Source organism: Bos indicus, chromosome 9 (genome assembly GCF_029378745.1).
Source record: "Bos indicus isolate NIAB-ARS_2022 breed Sahiwal x Tharparkar chromosome 9, NIAB-ARS_B.indTharparkar_mat_pri_1.0, whole genome shotgun sequence".
NCBI classification, from domain to species: Eukaryota; Metazoa; Chordata; class Mammalia; order Artiodactyla; family Bovidae; genus Bos; species Bos indicus.
Window position 1 is genome coordinate 86982206 of NC_091768.1, and position 19769 is coordinate 87001974.

The 19769-nt window shown below is 39.3% G+C and overlaps 2 protein-coding genes across 5 annotated transcripts in view; one reads left to right on the plus strand and one right to left on the minus strand.

The window, feature by feature from the left end:
• The window catches only part of PCMT1 (protein-L-isoaspartate (D-aspartate) O-methyltransferase), a 42858-nt gene extending 35497 nt beyond the window's left edge, over positions 1 to 7361 (plus strand). For 2 of the 4 annotated variants that reach the window (XM_019967580.2, XM_019967579.2), the window contains exon 8: positions 6554 to 7361. Coding sequence is in view for 2 of the 4 variants with exons in the window: in XM_019967579.2 (XP_019823138.2) it covers positions 6554 to 6566 (13 nt within the window). In the remaining 2 variants the exon portion in view is untranslated. Of the gene's footprint in view, positions 1 to 4863; positions 5009 to 6553 lie in introns of those variants that run through there. The other 2 variants (XM_070796337.1, XM_070796339.1) reach the window with 2 other exon arrangements.
• A 2281-nt stretch (positions 7362 to 9642) lies between these two features.
• LRP11 (LDL receptor related protein 11) overlaps positions 9643 to 19769 on the minus strand; it is a 57936-nt gene continuing 47809 nt past the window's right edge. The window contains exons 6-7 of the mRNA XM_070796336.1: positions 18981 to 19076; positions 9643 to 11566 (exon numbers count right to left, since the gene is read on the minus strand). Coding sequence (XP_070652437.1) covers positions 11412 to 11566; positions 18981 to 19076 — 251 coding nt within the window. The 3' untranslated portion in view covers positions 9643 to 11411. The remainder of the gene's footprint in view (positions 11567 to 18980; positions 19077 to 19769) is intronic.

Genomic DNA, 19769 nt, shown 5'->3' on the forward strand with positions numbered 1-19769 from the left:
CCTTCCCCTTTCCTCCCATAGAGCAGATATCTCTGCTGCTTTTTAAATTTAGGTATGGAAGAGATTTGAGAGGGCGTCTAAGTGTTTATATGTCTTGTTTCTACTGCCATCAGGCTAATCTATACTTAAACTGTCCTTGACAGGGGAAAAAAATGCATCTGTTTTAAATTGCCTTTGAAAAAGCAACTTCTAATACTTTTCTTTGGCAATTCTGTTAAATTTGTTAAATATCTTCAGTGTGATGACCTTCTAATACATCATTAATTCAACAAGTGTGTGTGTGCCCACTACGTGGGCATTGCTGCAGGGCCAGGAATACACAGCTGTGAATTTGAAACTGACCATTCTAGTGGAACTTACGTCAGGTAGAGGATCCAAAAAATCAAAAAACAAGACAAACAGGCAGTTAGAGTGCAGTGTGTTGAATCTGGCTTGAGGGTGGTAGGGAACAATTGTTCAAGCCAGGCAGTGAAGGGATCAGAATTCCATTTCAGAAAGATAATTTTGGTTGTAGGGTAGAGAGTAGATTGGAAAGGGATAAAGCTATAGCCAGAGATAGAAGATACCTATAGCAAATCAGGGGTGCAGTGACGGTGGGCTAAATTAAAGCAGTGGTGGTAAGGATAGAATGTGATTAAAAAGTCACTTATATTTTCTCATCTCACATGGGAATTATGTAAAAAGCTTCCTAAGTCAGTTTCTTGTCAGGCTAGATGATTTTTTTTTCTTCAGGATTAAAGACTCATCCCAGTGCTTTCTTAAAACTATTCCCTGGTTTCTCACCTGCTTTTCATCCTTCTCTAATTGAGGCATCCAGAGCTAGGGAGAGTGCTCTTTGATAGTGAGATCCAATCATTGCTGGAAAGGTGTGCTAGAAACTAGATGGGGGGAAAAAAAAAGGACTTAGTGGGCATGCTGAATTCTCATGTCAGATAAACCCGGAAACTTGAATGTAGACTTTTGTCCCCTTATACTTGGAAAAATATTCCTTGCAATTCTGATGGATTAATAAAAGGAGAGAGAATGCCAGATAGATAGGTTGTAGACCTAGAATCTGTGGTATTATGCTCAAGACTATAGATAGGTAATAGTTGCATTAGTTGGTTGCAACTAACTAAATACAAATATTTATTTATATTTTATACATACATGTTTATTTTATATACCTAGAAATGAACGTTTTGTTAATCTTCTGGTAAGTTTTATTTTTGTTTTTAATAGCCACAAGGGTCGATGGAATAAGTCCATCTCTGTTTTGTGAAACAGAGGAATGTTTCAGGGTTCTTGTTCCATAAGTACTTTGTCTACTGATGTCTTCTTAAAGTGCCATGTACGCATGAAAAGGATGTTATGAGCTGACTGGGCATTTCTAGGATTGAGGGTATAGGTCCTAGTGTATCCAATTGATCCTGTGTTCCAAATTGTTCTATACTGTCCCTTTTTAATTTCTTTACCTGTGTTACACAGCATTATGATAAGCTTTACATTCTTAAAGGCAAGAATATATTGTTACTTTTGGAATTCTTTTTATGTTTTTCATAATGCTTTGCACAAAGTTAATTGTACAAAGCTTGTATTACCTCAGAAAGCCCATGAATTAGAAAACATTCATAGATTTTGATTGTTATTTCCTGACAGTATGTATTTTCAGTTGTTATTGATAAAGAATATAAAATACTAAATATTAGTGTCTTAGAGTTATTAGCCTAATAATTATGTGTATAATTATTTATTTTACAATAAAGTAATATGTTATATATAGTTATTAATCCAATTAATATTAAACTAAATAATATAAACAATCTAAATAAGCTAATGTTAATCTAAATACGAAATCAAGTGGGCCTTAGGAAGCATCACTAAGAACAAAACTAGTGGAGGTAATGGAATTCCAGTTGAGCTATTTCAAATCCTAAAAGATGATTCTGTGAAAGTGCTGCACTCAGTATGCCAGCAAATTTGGAAAACTCAGCAGTGGCCACAGGACTGGAAAAGGTCAGTTTTCATTCCAATTTCAAAGAAAGACAATGCCAAAGAATGTTCAAACTACCGCACAATTGGACTCATCTCACATGCTAGCAAAATAATGCTCAAAATTCTCCAAGCCAGGCTTCAGCAGTTTGTGAACCGTCAACTTCCAGATGTTCAAGCTGGATTTAGAAAAGGCAGAAGAACCAGAAATCAAATTGCCAGTATCCGTTGGATCATCAAAAAAGCAAGAGAGTTCCAGAAAAACTTCTATTTCTGCTTTATTGACTACACCAAATCCTTTGACTGTGGATCACAACAAACTGAAAAATTCTTCAAGAGAAGGGAATACCAGACCACCTGACCTGCCTCCTGAGAAATCTGTATGCAGGTCAGGAAGCAACAGTTAGAACCAGACAAGGAACAGCAGACTGGTTCCAAATTGGGAAAGGAGTATGTCAAGGCTGTATATTGTCACCCTGCTTACTAAACTTATATGTAGAGTACATCATGCGAAATGCTGGGCTAGATGAAGCACAAGTTGGAATCAAGATTTCCAGGAGAAATATCAATAACCTCAAATATGCAGATGACACCACCCTTTATGGCAGAAAGTGAAGAAGCACTAAAGAGGTTCTTGATGAAAGAGGAGAGTGAAAAAGCTGACTTAAAACTCAATATTCAGAAAACTAAGATCATGGCATCTGGTCCCATCACTTCATGGCAAATAGATGGGAAAACAATGGAAACAGTGACAGACTCTATTTTTGGGAGGCCCCAAAATCACTGTAGATGTTGACTGCAGCCATGAAATTAAAAGACACTTGCTCCTTGCAAGAAAAGCAATGACCAACCTAGACAGCATATTAAAAAGCAGAGACATTACTTTGCCAACAAAGGTCCATCTAGCCAAAGTTATGGTTTTTCCAGTAGTCACGTATAGATATGAGAGTTGGACCATAAAGAAAGCTGAGCACTGAAGAATTGATGGTTTTGAACTGTGGTGTTGGAAAAGACTCTTGAAGGAGATCCAACCAGTCCATCCTAAAGGAAATCAGTCATGAATATTCATTGGAAGGACTGATGCTGAAGCTGAAGCTCCAATACTTTGACCACCTGATGCAAAGAACTGACTCATTGGAAAAGACCCTGATGCTGGGAAAGACTGAAGGTGAGAGGAGAAGGGGGCAACAAGGATGAGATGGTTGGATGACATCATTGACTTGATGGATATGAGTTTGAGCAAGCTCCAGGAGTTGGTGATGGACAGAGAAGCCTGACATGCTGCAGTCCATGGGGTCACAAAGGGTCAGACACGAGTGAGCAACTGAACTGAATCTAATTAATATTAGCACATATATAGGGCTGCCATCTATGGGGTCACACAGAGTTGGACACGACTGAAGTGACTTACCAGCAGCAGCAGCAGCAGTTTTAAAAAGCCTTTGTAGAAATTTAATACATACTATTTTTTATTTTAAATGATCTATGCATGTAAGTCAGATTAAAAATATGGTTATGTAGAATTTTAAATATTAGGAAAACTTAAGAAGGTTAATAGATTTTGAAGTCTTAGGATGTGACAGGGTTATACATGCCATGGCAGCAAATTTTTGGTTTTCCTTAACAACTTAAATGTTATAATTCAGATCTGTAAACTTAATTTCTTTTCCTTTTTTTGTGTGTTTGGGTGGGGGCGGGGGGGATACTGTTAATATCCTTGCCTTCTATTTGTTTTCCACAGTAATATTCCTATCAAAGTAATGTACATGCATTTAAAAATAGGAAAAAAACAAACAGAAAAGAATAAAAGTCATCCATAATCCCAGAATCTAGAGATAACCTCTTGTTAACATTTTAGATTTTTTCTTCTTTTCTATATATCCATAGAAGTATATACATTTCTTTTGTATTCCTGAGATCATAGTTTTATTTTATAATCTCTCTTTATTTAATAAAATATCATCAACATTGTCTTTCATCATTAAATATTTTTTAATGGTATGATTTTTTTTCACCAGTTTTATTGAGATATAATTGACATATAGCATTGTAGTAGTTTTAGGTGTACAACATAGTGATTTGGTATGTTGCAAAATGATCACCACAATAAGTTTAGGTCTTACATTCAAGTCTTTAACCCATTTTGATTTTGGGGGATGTGGTGTTAGGATAGAGGTCCAGTTTCATTCTGTTTTCATGTGGCTGTCCAGTTTTCCCAACACCACTTATTGAAGAGACTGTTCTTTCTACATCATATATTCTTGGCTCCTAATTAATTGACCATATATGCATGAGTTTACTTCTGGGCTTTTTACTCTGTTCCATTGGTCTCTATGTCTGTTTTTATGCTGAGTACCATACTGTTTTGATTACTTTGGCTTTGTAATACAGTTGGACATCAGGAAGTGTGATACCTCCAGTCTTATTGTTCTTTCTAAAGATTGCTTTGGCTATTTGGAGTCTCTTGTGGCCCTGTACACATTTTAGGATTGTTCTATTTATGTGAAGAATGTCATTGAAATTTTGATAGGGATTTTATTGACTCAGTAGATTACTTTGGGTAGTATGGATATTTTAACTATTAACTCTTCCAGTTCATGGGTATGAAATATATTTACATTTATTTGTGTCATCTTCAGTATCTTTCATTAACATTCTGTAGTTTTCAGTGTACAACTCTCACCTCTTTGGTTAAATTTACTTCCAGATATTTTATCCTTTTTGCTATAATTGTAAATGAGATTGTTTTCTTAATTTTTCTTTTGATAGTTTATTATTAGTATATAGAAACAACTAATTTTAGTTATCATCTGCAAAAAGAGACAGTTTTACGTCTTTCTTTCCGATTTTGATGCCTTTTATTTCTTTTTCTTGCCTAATTGCTCTGGCTAGGATTTCCAGTACTATGTTGAATAAAAGTGGCGAGAGTGGGCATCCTTGTCTTGTTCCTGATTTTAGAGGAAAAGCTTTCAGTTTTTCACCATTGAGAAATGATGTTAGCTGTGAGCTTGTCATATGTGGCCTTTATTATGTTGAGGTACGTTCCCTCTATACCCAGTTTGTTGAGAGTTTTTAATCCTTTTCCCTTTTCAAAAAATTTTTTAAATGGAGAGGATATTTAGAAATGTACTATATTGTTGGGCAATAAAGATATTTATTGACAAAATCCTTAGTACTTTGCAACTGTAAAATGTGGTAAAATGATTTAAAAAAATAGTATCTTTAATTCATATTTTTAAAAGCACGAGTAAATTTATGAATAGAGCATTTTGCAAGTAAACTCTTTGAAGATTAAGTATTTTAATGCTTGCATGAATTTCATTAAAAGCTGTTTCATGAGAATTATAGTACTTATATTATTTGGAAGAATATATTAAGAGGAGCCAGAACTGGTAACTTATCATTTGACAGACAATCCAGTGTTGTATGACAAAGACAACTTATGGGAGAAGTCATTTTTAAAATATTTTCTTGCACAATTTATAAAATTCATATTTTATAGAAAATACCATATTGTCCAAAAATCCCCTAATTCACCACATACCTGGGAAATTTTAGCTCTTTATTTATCTTTCCTTCAAATTTATTTAACAGCTTTTTAAAAACTTAAAAAAAAAATTTATTACAGACAAGTTGCAAGAATTGTGCAAAGAGCTCCTGAATCTCTTCATCCAGAGTTAACAATTATTAATTAACACTTTCCACATTCCTTTTCTTTCCCTCTTTCTATACACACACACACACACACACACACATAACATTTTTTTCCCCTGGATCATTTGATATTTAATTGCAAACATCCTACTTCTTTACCCCTAAAGTACTTGAGTATTTAACAGTGTTGCTTGTTACTCAGATTATCCTCAAATAAGACGCTTTTCTGGTAGCTTTATTTTTTTACTTTTAGCAGCTTTATTGAGATATAGTTTATATACCATACAGTTTGCTTTAGACTGCATTTTTATTCCTGCCTTCCTCTCACTGGCAGTTGCTGGTACAGTGCTGCAGCTGGCTGAGCAAATGGTTTCTCTTAGAGCTGATAAAGCTGCCTTATGAAATCAGCTGACAGGTATATTGTACCTACAGATGATGCTTTTTCTCACAGAGTTTGGTTTGAGATTGACCCACTCAGTGATTGCTCAACAATATACTCAACAGATACTCTAAACAAAAGACTAAATTTTTGTCCAGTTTTGTGAATATAAAGACTTATCTGAACTCTAAATACTTAAGTTATTATTGTACAATAAATAGTATTAGCAAGATCCTGGATCTAAAAGTTATCATTTCTCTGAATTTTTGGTCTTGAAGGAAGAAAATTACTTTTGAATTAAAAAAATAAAGAATTAAGGCCCTTCAGTTTTCATTCTTCATTCTGGAGTAGCATGAACGATGTTTGAAATGGCTGATTTCCATTTTTGCTTTGACCTGAATCATTTGCTTAGGTTTTTTTTTTTTTAATGTAATATATTGCTTGGGGATCGGTATATTTTTACTGATTTATTAGTTCTATCTAAACTGTTAGAAAGCCAAGTTTATCATATGTAACTCCTACTTATATATTCCTCTCTTTCTCCCCCAGGGATGAACTGTAAAAGCAACATCAGCTTGACCAGTATAATAATATTACAGTGGATTGCTCATCTCAGTCTTCAAAGCTTTTGAAAATCAACAGCATCACAGCTTGTTTTGAACTTTCTTACACTATTTTCAGCATGAAAATGTGTGGATTTGTGGGGTTTCTAATTCTTCAGAGAGGCATAGAAGCCAGATTGGAAAGAAGAAGGATGCAGAATATAAATTTGTGTATTATTACTTTAACATGCCCACGTTTTCCTTTAAATATTAAAAGAAGGGGTTCTGCAAAATGGAAAACATGGTTTGTGAATTGATTTTGAGGAGTGACTTTTCTTTTCTTAGGCACTTAATTCTTTTCTGATGTTAATTTATCAGACTGCTTTTGTGCATCAGATAACACCACCATTCACAAGTTAAGATTCTTGGTTTTTGGGTGTATGTTAGATGCTACTAAGAAAATAGAGATGAGCTTCCTTTTTAAAGCTTTTGATGTGGTGTCATAGAATAGCATGTTGTAGATACAATCAGCTGCTTTGTTACCTTAAAACTAAGCATTTGTAAATATTAAAACTTAAGGAAATGGCAGGTGATGTCCCCTAAAACACTCGGCTGTTCAGATTGGACATAACTGACATAGTTCTTCCTTTTTCTCTTTAAAAATAATAGGAGACTTGTAGCTTAGTATTGTTTTTTGTTTCTAACTTGCTGCTCATAATGTATATGGATTTAACATGCTGTGTAAGCTGTGTCCTAGTTACTGAACAGTTTATGCAGTGCTGCTTTGCCAAATAAAGTTAAAAGTGAAAGAGGCATTGGTGGTGTTTGAATATAGAAGAACCATATGTCCACCAGGTACAGAATGCTAAGGTCACAGAGAAAACATTGTTTCTCTGATGCTCCATTTTGTGAGATCTGAGTAAGTTAAGAGCTTTAATCTAACTGCACATTTGAGGAATGTAACGGTTTCTTGGGGACAAGAACTTCACCTCATTTATTATTTTTCTTTGCCTAACACAGGGCCTCTTATAGATGTACCATATGTGCTGAATGAATGAATGAACTGACCTGATGTCAAGAAAGAGCAGGTTAAGGATAAATTTACTGAAACCCATCAATGACCTACAAATAGATTTATTAATATAACGACTGTAAAATGAGTTTAAGTCAGTAACACGTTGGGATCTTGCTTAAATGTTGTGATCTTCTCTTTTACAGCAGGATCTTAGTTTTTTAAACGGCTCTAAATCTTAAATACACGCTCTAGAAGTTATCAGAACTGGCCCTCCCAGCAAAGCCCTTCCCTCTGTTGTGTGCAAGTGTGTATGATTCTGGCAGGCAGAGCCTTAGTGAGGTGCTGAGGCAACTTTCCTCCACCTCTTAAGTTAAAGTCTAACACATCACTTCTTTGAAAATAGCTTTTAAAAATTGTACATACATCTTTGACGAGTGTCTCCTCTTGGGCAGTCAGTGTCTTAGGCACAGGAAACTTGCATTAGTTGATGACCAAACTTGTGAGTTCATTGCTGGCTTCAGTTTGCTGTGGATAGTGTTGCTTCTGGACTCAGGCCGTGAACTCTTTTGATCCAGGACTTGGCATTTGCAATAGCTTCAAAGGTCAAATATTCTCAAGGACTTTAATTCTTCAACTTATTCACTCGTCTGTATCCTTCCTAGCCATGATCAACAATTTATGTTAAGTCTCTTTGTTAGGTCTTGGGGATAGAAAAAGGCCCTTACTCTCAAGGGGTGTGTAGTCTGTAGTCCGGTTGAGGGGACAATTTATAAATCTGATAAGACAAACTGGTAAGTGGCATCTGATTGGTGAAGACACATGCTATGCCAAGCCTTGCTCTTGGACTTCACACTTTTTGAATTAAAAAATGTTTAGGAATTTCCCTGGGAGTCTAGCGGTTAAGACTCCAAGCTTCCACTGCAGGAGCTGGGCTTTGATCCTTGACTGAGATCCCAAATGCTGTGTGGCCAAAAAAAAAAAAAAACCCAAAAGATTTTTAAAAAATTTTGAATAAGGAGGAATGGATTTTAAGCAAGCACCATTCATTAATGGGTAAAGATGAATGAATTTTAACTATATGAACTTTTAATTTACATATGTTTTGCTCAAAGAAGAGACCAAATAGAGCGCCACTAAGAAATCCTGCTTGAAGAGAACTGACTGGCCCTTGGGGCCCAAGGAAGTGTGTGTTTATCTATTATAATAAAGAGGAAAAAACCTGATAATTTCCCTATGCTTAATCCTTCCAGTATCACTGGGGCAGTGGTTGTGTTGGTTCCCCACTTCAGGCTCTTTTTTTCTAACTGACCTGTGTTGTCCTGGGTAGGACTCTTCATGCCCCCTTGCTTTGGTTCCTAGAGTGCTCTCCTGGGCCGTGAAAGCCTGCCTCCTTTCCTCATTCTCTCCTTACCCCATCACCCCCACTCCCCACCCCCACCCCTATTTCCTGTGCTGCTTTTCTTCCCTTTCCCTTCACTTCCTTCCCTTTTTCATGAGAGGAAGTTCTAGGGCTGCTGGGTCTAAAGAACTCATCCTCACTTGGGTGGAGTATCCAGGCTGGTGATGGTCACAGTGAGGATACTTTAAGTATTAATACAAGAGGCAATGATCCAGGGACCTAGGGCAGCCGAGGACATCTGTATTTGAATTCCCACGCCTTGAACATTACTGTGCCCCTTACAGCCTTGCATCACATTGAGTAATTTCTTTTGCCAGCACTGTTTGTTTAGGTTTGTTGGTGATTATCCTATCAGGATTTTGGCTAGAAATTAGCTTTCGGATCAAAGAGGCTGCAAAATTTCCATGATAACACTATTGTATTAGTTTTCAATCAATAGTAAAAAGGATATTTTCTTGGGGGTGGGGGGGAGACCTGTGCTACCACTGGCCAGTGTCATGAGAGGAGATACACAGCGTATCACTAGCCAAAGGAAAATTCAAAGTTCAAGCACGGTTCCTATTGAATATGTATCACTTTTGCACCATCATAAAGAAAAAAAAAGGTAAGTCTGAGCAACATATCAAGTTGGAGAACATCTGTACTAGTAAGTATTAAAAGTTGTAAAAAAAAAAAAAGAGGCTTAAGAATAAAATACAATTTATTAAAGAATATTGTACACATAGATATGGAACATCTTTTTATCAAGAATTTCAACACCATAGCAATACTAAATTGTGTTTTAATTTCTTCATGTATAAAAGATGTGCTGAAAGATGCATGCCTCAACAGTTTTTATGTTATTGAATATGGCTGTAGGTGACATCCTTCTATATAAAAACAAACTGCACAGCATCACATAAAGAATACAAACATCTTAAGTTCATTCATACAGTCATTTCTCTAAACTCCTTAAGGAGAAATTTAAATCTTTGCTCAACTCTAAAATTCAACAAAATGCTCGAGTTTCTCAGGAAATAAAAAATAACCAATTTGTTTTCTGACCACTAACTACCCATTTCTTAATATATATCTCTGACCCAAATTAAGTCCTTTGCTAAAGGAACAACCTACATCAGGTTCAGTCTAAACATAGTTTTCTAGAGGGTTTTCAAGTATCTTAAAAGATTTACCACTTATGGTAAAAAAAAAAAAAAACTATTATATAAATAGAACACATACATCCGCCTCAGTAATTTCTAGAATGTGTATTGTCCCAGCATTAAGCAATGGTGGAAATAATATGCCTTTAAAATCCTACAGATTAAAAGGCAAAAGATGCTAAGCTAGATGCTGGTTTTCTATAAAGATGAATTTGTGCAAAACTCCCTTATGCTCTGGGAGTATATAAGCCTGGCATTAGCTGTTTGCATACTGTAACAATTTAGAGCATTAAATAAATAATGGGAAAACTGCATCACTCCACTGAATGGAAGAATCACCGATTCTTAAGTTGATTATTTATTCATGAATCACTGACTCTTATTTTTGCAAAAGCTGTACCCAGAGATCCATTCAGTGTTGTTTTTCCATTTGAATGTGGTTTTTTCCTTCCCTCAACACTAATGTTGAAAACCAGTTTCTATATAAGTGAGCTGCTATGTTCTGGACCATTGAGCAGCATTGAGTAGATCCAAGAAAGAACTAAACATCCTTGTTCATTTTTCCCTCAGCTAAGTGTTAAGTTTTTGACCTGCCAGGTTCTCTGCTTCTGCTTTGATTTCCTATCTCACTTGATGACCGTGTTAGAGCTACTTGTAATCAAAAGTCTGAGTTACTCTCCATTGGGAGAATGAAGCAGCCACGTGACATGATGTCAGTCAGCGATTGGAAAGAACTGCTATTTACCTTCCCGGAGGCCTCATTGACCTGATCATTAGGCTTATAGCTTAGATATTCCTGCCACAGGTAATATCTCATTGAAGGTGTGTGCTCAATTGAGATCCATCCCCAGAAACAGGTTTTGAAGAGGAGAAGGGAAAGGAGAGCACTGGAAGCTGAGAGGAAGGGGAAGGCCACGGGACAAGGGATGCGGGGTGCTATGAAGTGCCAATGGCTGGCTTCTGTGAAGCAAAGTGTTAACACCGCCATTGTCAGGCGCCTTTAGAGACACTGAATTTCTGCCTTGGCTAACTACAAATTCCTATTTTTAGGGATAGCTTACATAAATCAGAATTAGATTTGTAAAAGTCTTTAATCATGTGGACTCCTCTAAATTTCAAAATGTGTTACGTACTTCCCAAGGAAAATCAATAAATAAAAGCAAAAGTTGAGTATTTGCAGAATCTTCCAGGGTTTTCAGTAGTTTTCTTAGCTTAGTTAAAAACAAGAGGTAATAAATATCAGAACTCAAACTATGTATAAATTATAAGTGAAACATGTCCTTGCCCTCAGCTGTTTAGATTCCACTTATTATAGATACATCCCATTTATGAGGTAGTCAGATTCCTCAGATGTAATGGGACGAGCTTTTTTAAGTTTCTGTTTCACCAGTCGTAGTCGACAGGCAACCATGAGAAGCAGCAAAGCAGTGATAGCCAAACCCAGGGCCAGAGGCAGCACTGCACCTGTGCAAGGTCAGAAATGAACAAGGGTGAGTCAATGATTAAGAACAGTAACAGCTACAATCTACTATATGATAAACACTGTGCATGCACTGTTTTATTTAACTTGAACAACTCAGTAGGTACTTGTACTACTACAAGTACTATTAATACTACAAGTAGGTACTTGTACTACCTCTGTTTGGCAGATTAACTGAGGTACAGAAAGATTAAGTAATTGGCCTAAGAGCACACAGCTTGTAAACTGAGGTCTAGGTCTCAAACACAGACTTCCTTAAAGCCAACTTGTGTGTCAAGTTCCTACGAGATGCATATGCCAACAGCGGGTACAAATGTTGTAGTCAGACTCCCCTATATCCAACTTTAATAGACATCCTGTAAACAGACAACTGTAAAGACACTGTAGCCATAGGAAATATTTTCATTGTAGCTTACATTTATGGATTCATACATGATCATTCTCCATTAAAATAAATATGGACGAACTCCTGATTCCTTGCTCTGGTTAGGGCTTAAAGACATTTTTATTTCCTAAAGCCAGAGAACCTACTCTCAGCCTGTAGAACCATTATTAAGAACTTGAGGAAGTGACTTCCCTGGTGGTCTAGTGGCTAGGACTGCGCTCCCTATGCAGGGGTCCAGGTTCAATCCCTGGGCAGGGAACTAAGAATCTAAGAGTTCAGGCGCTGCAACTAAACATGCACGCATGCTGCAACTACGACCAGGTGCAGCCAAAGAAATAATTTAAAAAAAGGCAAAAAAATCTCTACTTCTCCTTCATGGGTTTTTTCCCTGTGGGGTTGGTCCTAGACACCTAGACTAGAAGCATCTTTTAGAGCCGTCCAGGAGTCCAGAAGGGACAGAGTGTACCCCAGATCAGTCTGTCTTATCAAGCTCAGCAGGGTCTATTCTTAGTCTGCTTTGCTCTGTAGTCAGGCCAGGCTTGGAGATGGTGTGGTGGAAATACTTTTAGCTACAGGGGCCTTGCCAACTGGTGGAACTAGAAGAGCAAAAATCTCCATTGCATAAACTGACTTCATAATATTTTCTTTCATTTATTTATTCATTCATTTTGCATTAATAGCCATGTGCCTGACACTGATAATCAAAGATAGTAAAGAGTGCTTTATACATGAAGTAATTTAATTCTCACAACCACCATATGAGTTCGTACTGTTTGTATCCCCATTTTACAAATGAGGGAACTAAGTTATCGAGGATTAAGTGACTTGACTAAGTATGGGACGTGGTAAAACAGTACAGTTTCAGAACCACTATTTATACCACTTCTTCAAAAGTTAAATGAGAGTATTTTCTAATGCCATTTTCTAATGATCATTTTCAAATCTGGGTAAGAAAGACATTTAAATGAAAAGATACAATAAAGTATTGTAGTTACTATGGTAGAATTATATATGAAGTGCAGATATAAAAAGGAGTGGTCCATGCATCTGATTCCTAGGACGTTTGCTTGCACGATTTAGATGACTGATGGACCTTGTTTAGGGTAGGCGAGGGAGATTATTTTTTGACAGTTTCATATTGAGATGCCTACAGCCATGAAATTAAAAGACGCTTACTCCTTGGAAGGAAAGTTATGACCAACCTAGATAGCATATTCAAAAGCAGAGACATTACTTTGCCGACGAAGGTCTGTCTAGTCAAGGCTATGGTTTTTCCTGTGGTCATGTATGGATGTGAGAGTTGGACTGTGAAGAAGGCTGAGCGCTGAAGAATTGATGCTTTTGAACTGTGGTGTTGGAGAAGACTCTTGAGAGTCCCTTGGACTGCAAGGAGATCCAACCAGTCCATTCTGAAGGAGATCAGCCCTGGGATTTCTTTGGAAGAAATGATGCTAAAGCTGAAACTCCAGTACTTTGGCCACCTCATGCGAAGAGTTGACTCCTTGGAAAAGACTCTGATGCTGGGAGGGATTGGGGGCAGGAGGAGAAGGGGACAACAGAGGATGAGATGGCTGGATGGCATCACTGACTCGATGGGCGTGAGTCTGGGTGAACTCCGGGAGTTGATGATGGACAGGGAGGCCTGGCGTGCTGCGATTCATGGGGTCGCAAAGAGTCGGACACGACTGAGCGACTGAACTGAACTGAACTGAACGCCAATCCAGGTAGAATTTTCTATTTGGTTCTTTGATTAGTTGGGCTTAAATATGTGAAGGGTTGGGACTTCTCTGGTGGTCCAGTGGTTAAGAATCAGCCTGCCAAATGTGGGAGACATGGATTTGATCCCTGACCCGGGAAGATTCCACATGTCATGGAGCAACTAAGCCCATACACCACAACTACTAAGCCCGTGTGCCGCAACTACTGAAGCCCGCATCTCCTGGAGCCTGTGCTCTGCAACAAGAGAAGCCACTGCAAGGAGAAGCCTTCACACTGCAACTAGAGAGTGGTCCCTGCTCACCACAACTAGAGAAAGATCGAGCACAGCAGCAAAGACCCAGCACAGCCAAAGTAAGATAAATACATAAAATTTTTTAAAAATATGTGGAGCCCTTTAGGATTAAGGTGGTGGTTGCAGCTACAAAACTGGGTGAGACTTCCAGAGAGAAAGGGAAGAGAGAAGAGGGCCAGGAACAAGGCTCTAGGAGACATCAACATTTAAGAGGGCAGACAAAGAAGAGAACCAGAAAGCATAGAAAGAGACATGTCAGAGGGATGGCTGGCAACCAACCGAGCGGGGAGTCCTGGAAGCAGAGGGCTGAGGCTATTTCAAGAGGACAGTGGTCAGCAGAATCGAATGCTAAGGAAAGGTCAAGTGAGGCGAGGCCTGGAGAGGCCACTGCGCTTAGCAATTGGGAGTTCATTTACAGGGAGATTGAAGGCTGAGGGATGCTGTTTTGTTTCTTGTATATTTTGAGAGCTGAATGTGTCTAGGGGAATGAACCAGTGGAGATTATAAACATGGGGAGTTAATAAATGATGGAAAAACAAACTTGAGGTGATAAGGAGCTGCATCAAGGTCGGGGGAGGGATACTGACCTTGGAAAGAGGGGATACTTTTCCTTTAGCACTGGAGGAAAGGAAGAGAGGGTGGAAGACTTCCCTGGTGGTCCAGTGATTAAGACTCCACACTCCCAATGCAGGGGACATGGCTTTGATCCCTGGTTGGGGGACTAAGATCCCACATACAGCACAGTGGGGCCAAGAAAAAAAAAAGAGAGAGGGTGGGTACTGACAGGTATTGGGGGCAAGTAACTGAGAAAGTTCACTCCTGATGGTGGTGGTGGTTTAGTCACTAAGTCGTGTCTGACTCTTGCAGCCCCATGGACTGTAGCCCGCCAGGCTCCTCTGTTCATGGGATTCTCCAGGCAAGAATATGGGAGTGGGTTATCATGCCCTCCTCCAGGGGATCTTCTCAACCCTGAGATCGAATTTGAATCTCTTGTGTCTCCTAAGTTGACAGACAGGTTCTTTTCCACTAGCGCCACCTGGGATAGCTTTGATTTTCTGAGCTTAAAATCATTCCCAGGTATAGCTGGCCTCCTCTCCAAGACAAGAGGAGCTGGAGCTGAGTACACACTAATGGCATTTCAAACTCTGGTGTATTTGTGGAATCCTAGGTAAAACTGAAGAAAATTCTCAAGAACATTCTGGAATTGTCTGGGTTCAGGAGGATGGGATGAGGAGGTTGCATCAGTGACTCTTGATACAAAACAGTGGTTTGAGTGAGGCCAGTATTCCCAAGGGCTTCCCAGGAAGCTCAGTGGCAAAGAATCTGCCTGCCAATGCAGGAGACGCTGGAGGCGTGGGTTCGATCCTTGGGTCAGGAAGATCCCCTGGAAAAGGAAATGGCAACCACTACAGTATTCCTACCTGGAAAATCCCATGGACAGAGGAGGCTAGGAGGCTACAGTCCATGGGGTTGCAAAGAGTTGGACATGACTGAGCATACATGCACAATATTCCCAAAGAGAATTGTAAAAGATAAGAGTCTGTGATAAACCAACCATCTAGAATTTGACTCTTGAGCTGGTGCATACATTCCAGTTTCCTAATGGTGACCCTGAGGAAAGAAGTTCTGAAAAGGTTCAGTTTGGCCCTGAAGGTGTCAGTTTTCCTGCATCTTCCAGTACTAGTCACAAAGATGGATAGGTTACAAAGGAACTGGATGAAAAAGAGATTTGGTCAACCCTAGGAATCTAAAACCATTTCTTACAAACTGGATCCCGACACCCAGCCCCAGTTCTGCTTGTTCAGAGAAGGAAATTGATTACAGGCTGCCTTTCTAAATGCATATGACTTGTTTGAAGATGAACACCAGCGTTCAGGCTTCAGGAGAAGAGAGCTATGATCGAAGACCCCAGTCCCAAGAATGGGACTCAGAGGGAGCTATGGCAATCATAAAACAGCATATAATCTAAGGGGATTTTCTGTTTGCCAAAGTCAGATACGGCTTCCCAAGTGCTCCGTAGTAAAGAATCTGCCTGCCAATGCAGGAGAGGAGGATTCAGTCCCTGGGTCAGGCAGATCCCCTGGATAGGAAATTGCAACCCACTTCCAGCATTCTTGCCTGGGAAATCCCATGAACAGAGGAGACTGGCGGACTACAGTCCATGAGGTCACAAAAGAGTTGGATACAACTTAGCAACTAAACAACAACAAAAAGTCAGGCATAGGGTTGCTCTACTGTCATATCTGATTCCCGGCTAATGAATCAGGAATGATTTATTAATCAATTTGATGACAAAGAAGATGATGCCTCCCATAAAGTATTTGCTAGGATACTGAAAGTTATTTTCAACTTTTAAATACTCAGTTGGCATACTTTAATGCTTTTAGTTCAGGTAATTTAAAATTTCCCACCTTCTTCTAAGGGCTTCCCAGGAGGCACTATTGGTAAAGAACCAGCCTGCCAGTTCAGGAGACATAAGAGATGCAGGCTTGATCCCTGGGTCTGGAAGATTCCCTGGAGAAGGGAATAGCTACCCACTCCAGTATTCTTGCCTGGAGAATCCCATGGACAGAGGAGCCTGGCAGGATACAGTCTATGGGGTCTCAAAGAATTGAACACGACTGATGAGAAACACTGGGCTGGAGGAAGCACAAGCTGGAATCAAGATTCCTGGGAGAAATATCAATAACCTCAGATATGCAGATGATACCACCCTTATGGCAGAAAGTAAAGGGGAACTAAAAAGCCTCTTGATGAAAGTGAAAGAGGAGAGTGAAAAAGTTGGCTTAAAGCTCAACATTCAGAAAACGAAGATGATGGCATCTGGTCCCATCACTTCATGGGAAATAGATGGGGAAACAGTGGAAACAGTGTCAGACTTTATTTTGGGGGGCTCCAAAATCACTGCAGATGGTGACTGCAGCCATGAAATTAAAAGACGCTTACTCCTTGGAAGAAAAGTTATGACCAACCTAGATAGCATATTGAAAAGCAGAGACATTAATTTGCCAACAAAGGTCCATCTAGTCAAGGCTATGGTTTTTCCAGTGGTCACGTATGGATCTGAGAGTTGGACTATGAAGAAAGCTGAGCGCTGAAGAATTGATGGTTTTGAACTGTGGTGTTGGAGAAGACTCTTGAGAGTCCCTTGGACTGCAAGGAGATCCAACCAGTCCATTCTAAAGGAGATCAGCCCTGGGTGTTCTTTGGAAGGAATGATGCTAAAGCTGAAACTCCAGTACTTTGGCCACCTCATGCGAAGAGTTGACTCATTGGAAAAGACTCTGATGCTGGGAGGGATTGGGGGCAGGAGGAGAAGGGGCCGACAGAGGATGAGATGGCTGGATGGCATCACTGACTCGATGGACATGGGTTTGAGTGAACTCTGGGAGATGGTGATGGACAGGGAGGCCTGGCATGCTGCGATTCATGGGGTCTCAAAGAGTTGGACATGACTGAGCGACTGAACTGAACTGAACTGAACTGAAGAGACTTAACACACACACACGCACACACACTCTTCTAAAACACACCATGCTAGTTTTCTCAGAAATGAGTTAAGTAGATGAACTGGGTATTCTGTTCATAAGACTGGGAGTGACACTCAGGTATATAACAATTAGGACAGGCACCGGGCAATTAGAACCAAAGGTCTCTGGACACATCTGGCCATGGAGGCAAGGGGCGAGCCCTGTTCTCTGTGTCTGTCGGCAGGGGGCGGGCTCTTCTTTTTTCTTTAGTTTATTTTTTGGCTGCAGCACTGAGTCTCTGTTGCTGTGAGCAGAGGCAGTGACTCTCTGGTCGCGCAGCGCTGGCTTCGCATTGTGGCGGCTTCTCTCGTGGTGGCGCACAGGCTTAATTGTTCCACAGCATGTGGAATCTCCCCGGATCAGGGATCGAACTGGTGTCTCCTGCATTGGTAGGCAGATTCTCAGCCACTGGACCACCAGTGAAGTCCAACAGGCTCTTTTTATTTAAATATCCTGGGACAGCTATGTCCAGCAGGTCCGCAGACCGGGCAGCATCTAGATACTTGATATCTGGATTATTTTATTATTTATTATTTAAAATTTTATTTATTGTTAAAAATTTATGTATTATTTAACAATTTTATTTAAAAATTATATGTGACCATTGTTACGAGACTACTTCTAGGATAGAAAGGAAGTCTTCTCAATGTTTAGATCTGTAGCTTAATAATATTTGGTTCTCCTAAACTTTATTTTACTAATTAGTTTGTGAGATTTAGGATCAAAATCTACCTTTCTACAGGACTATGTTGAAAGTGTTTCCTATCTAGTTAAGAATAACCTAAACCATGACATTATAGTTTTCTTTCTACTTACTAAATATCCCCTCTACCTCCTGCACCCTTTCCCCATTCCTGTGTCTTCCATCTCTTGTTACTGAAGCACTTGGAGAGAGAACGGTACACTCTAACACCTCTGCCCTTGTTGATCACAAATAACAGTCATAATAGCCATCATTTATATGGCTTATTGCATGAGCCAAGCAATATGCTAAAAGCTCTATATGATGTCCTATCTATTCTCCCTAACAGCTCTGTGAGGCAGGTATAGTTATTACACCCGTCTGACCAATGAGGAAATTGAGATGCAGAGAGAGAAGATAACCGGTCATGGAGTTAGTGATGGAGCAGGGGATTTGAACCTTGGCATCTGATCTGGAAGCCCATGTTCTTAACCACTGTGTCCTGAGTACTACTCATTCCACAGAATGTTACCCCTGGAAAGGGACTGTAGTGATCATCCTCTCCAGTCAACTCAGAGAACAGAAAGCTGAGGACCAAAGCTGTGAAGATACTAGTTCAAGAGCCCTAAGATGAAGTGTGATATAGAAGATGAGAATACACAGTTTTTCCAACCCATATACCCTGTTCTTGTCATGAATTCTTGCAGATTCAGTTAATAAGCTCAGCTACAGGATACGTGGTTCTGCAATTGTTCTGACTCTGCAATGAATTTCCAAGGTGAACATTTACCTGCTTCTGGGGCTGGGTGTTCCCCTCCTCCTCGATTGCTCTTTGACTCAAAAATATAATTTTCCTCTTTTCTGTTCTTCCCTGAGGAACCACCATCTGTGGAAAATAAATAAAACATATTGAAGGTGCATCAGAAACTTCAGGAAATAGACATGAAAATACAGCCTCATATATATATATGTATATATATACATATATATATTAAGGTAGGGCTTAAAGAAAGGACTTACAGGCTTTATTTCTTCAATAAACATAGGCCTACGTTTGATACTAAAACACGAGATAACCAATGTGACCAACCGAATAAAGCAGAGGTGAGGCTAGTGAAAAACCACTGGACGGAGACGGGAAACAAGCTCACCACTCCAGAACTTACCCCTCACTCCACCCCCACCCCTACCCCCCCACCCAGAGAAGGAAGGGAAAAGCTCAGCTAGAAAAGTCAAGGGTTAGGTTTGGACTTTATACCATAGAACGCAGAAACAGTCCAGAAACATTTTTTTCTTTAGAAACTGAACACATAAGTCACTCACAAAGCAACTTCACTTTCTTACCTCAATGCTGTTTGGCAGGCATTAATAGCTCTTTTGCCTTTTTTTTTTTTTTTCTAGTTAGTCTCAGAGAGGTTCAGTGCTTGCCCGGTTTCATTCTGGTAATCAGTGAGTCATAGGGTTGAGGTTTAAACTCAGATGTGTCTAACTGCTTGTTGGTGGAAAGCAGCACCTCTGCTTTAATGACAGCTTGTCCATTGTTCAACTGTCCTACTCAGTCATAACATACTCCTGAGAG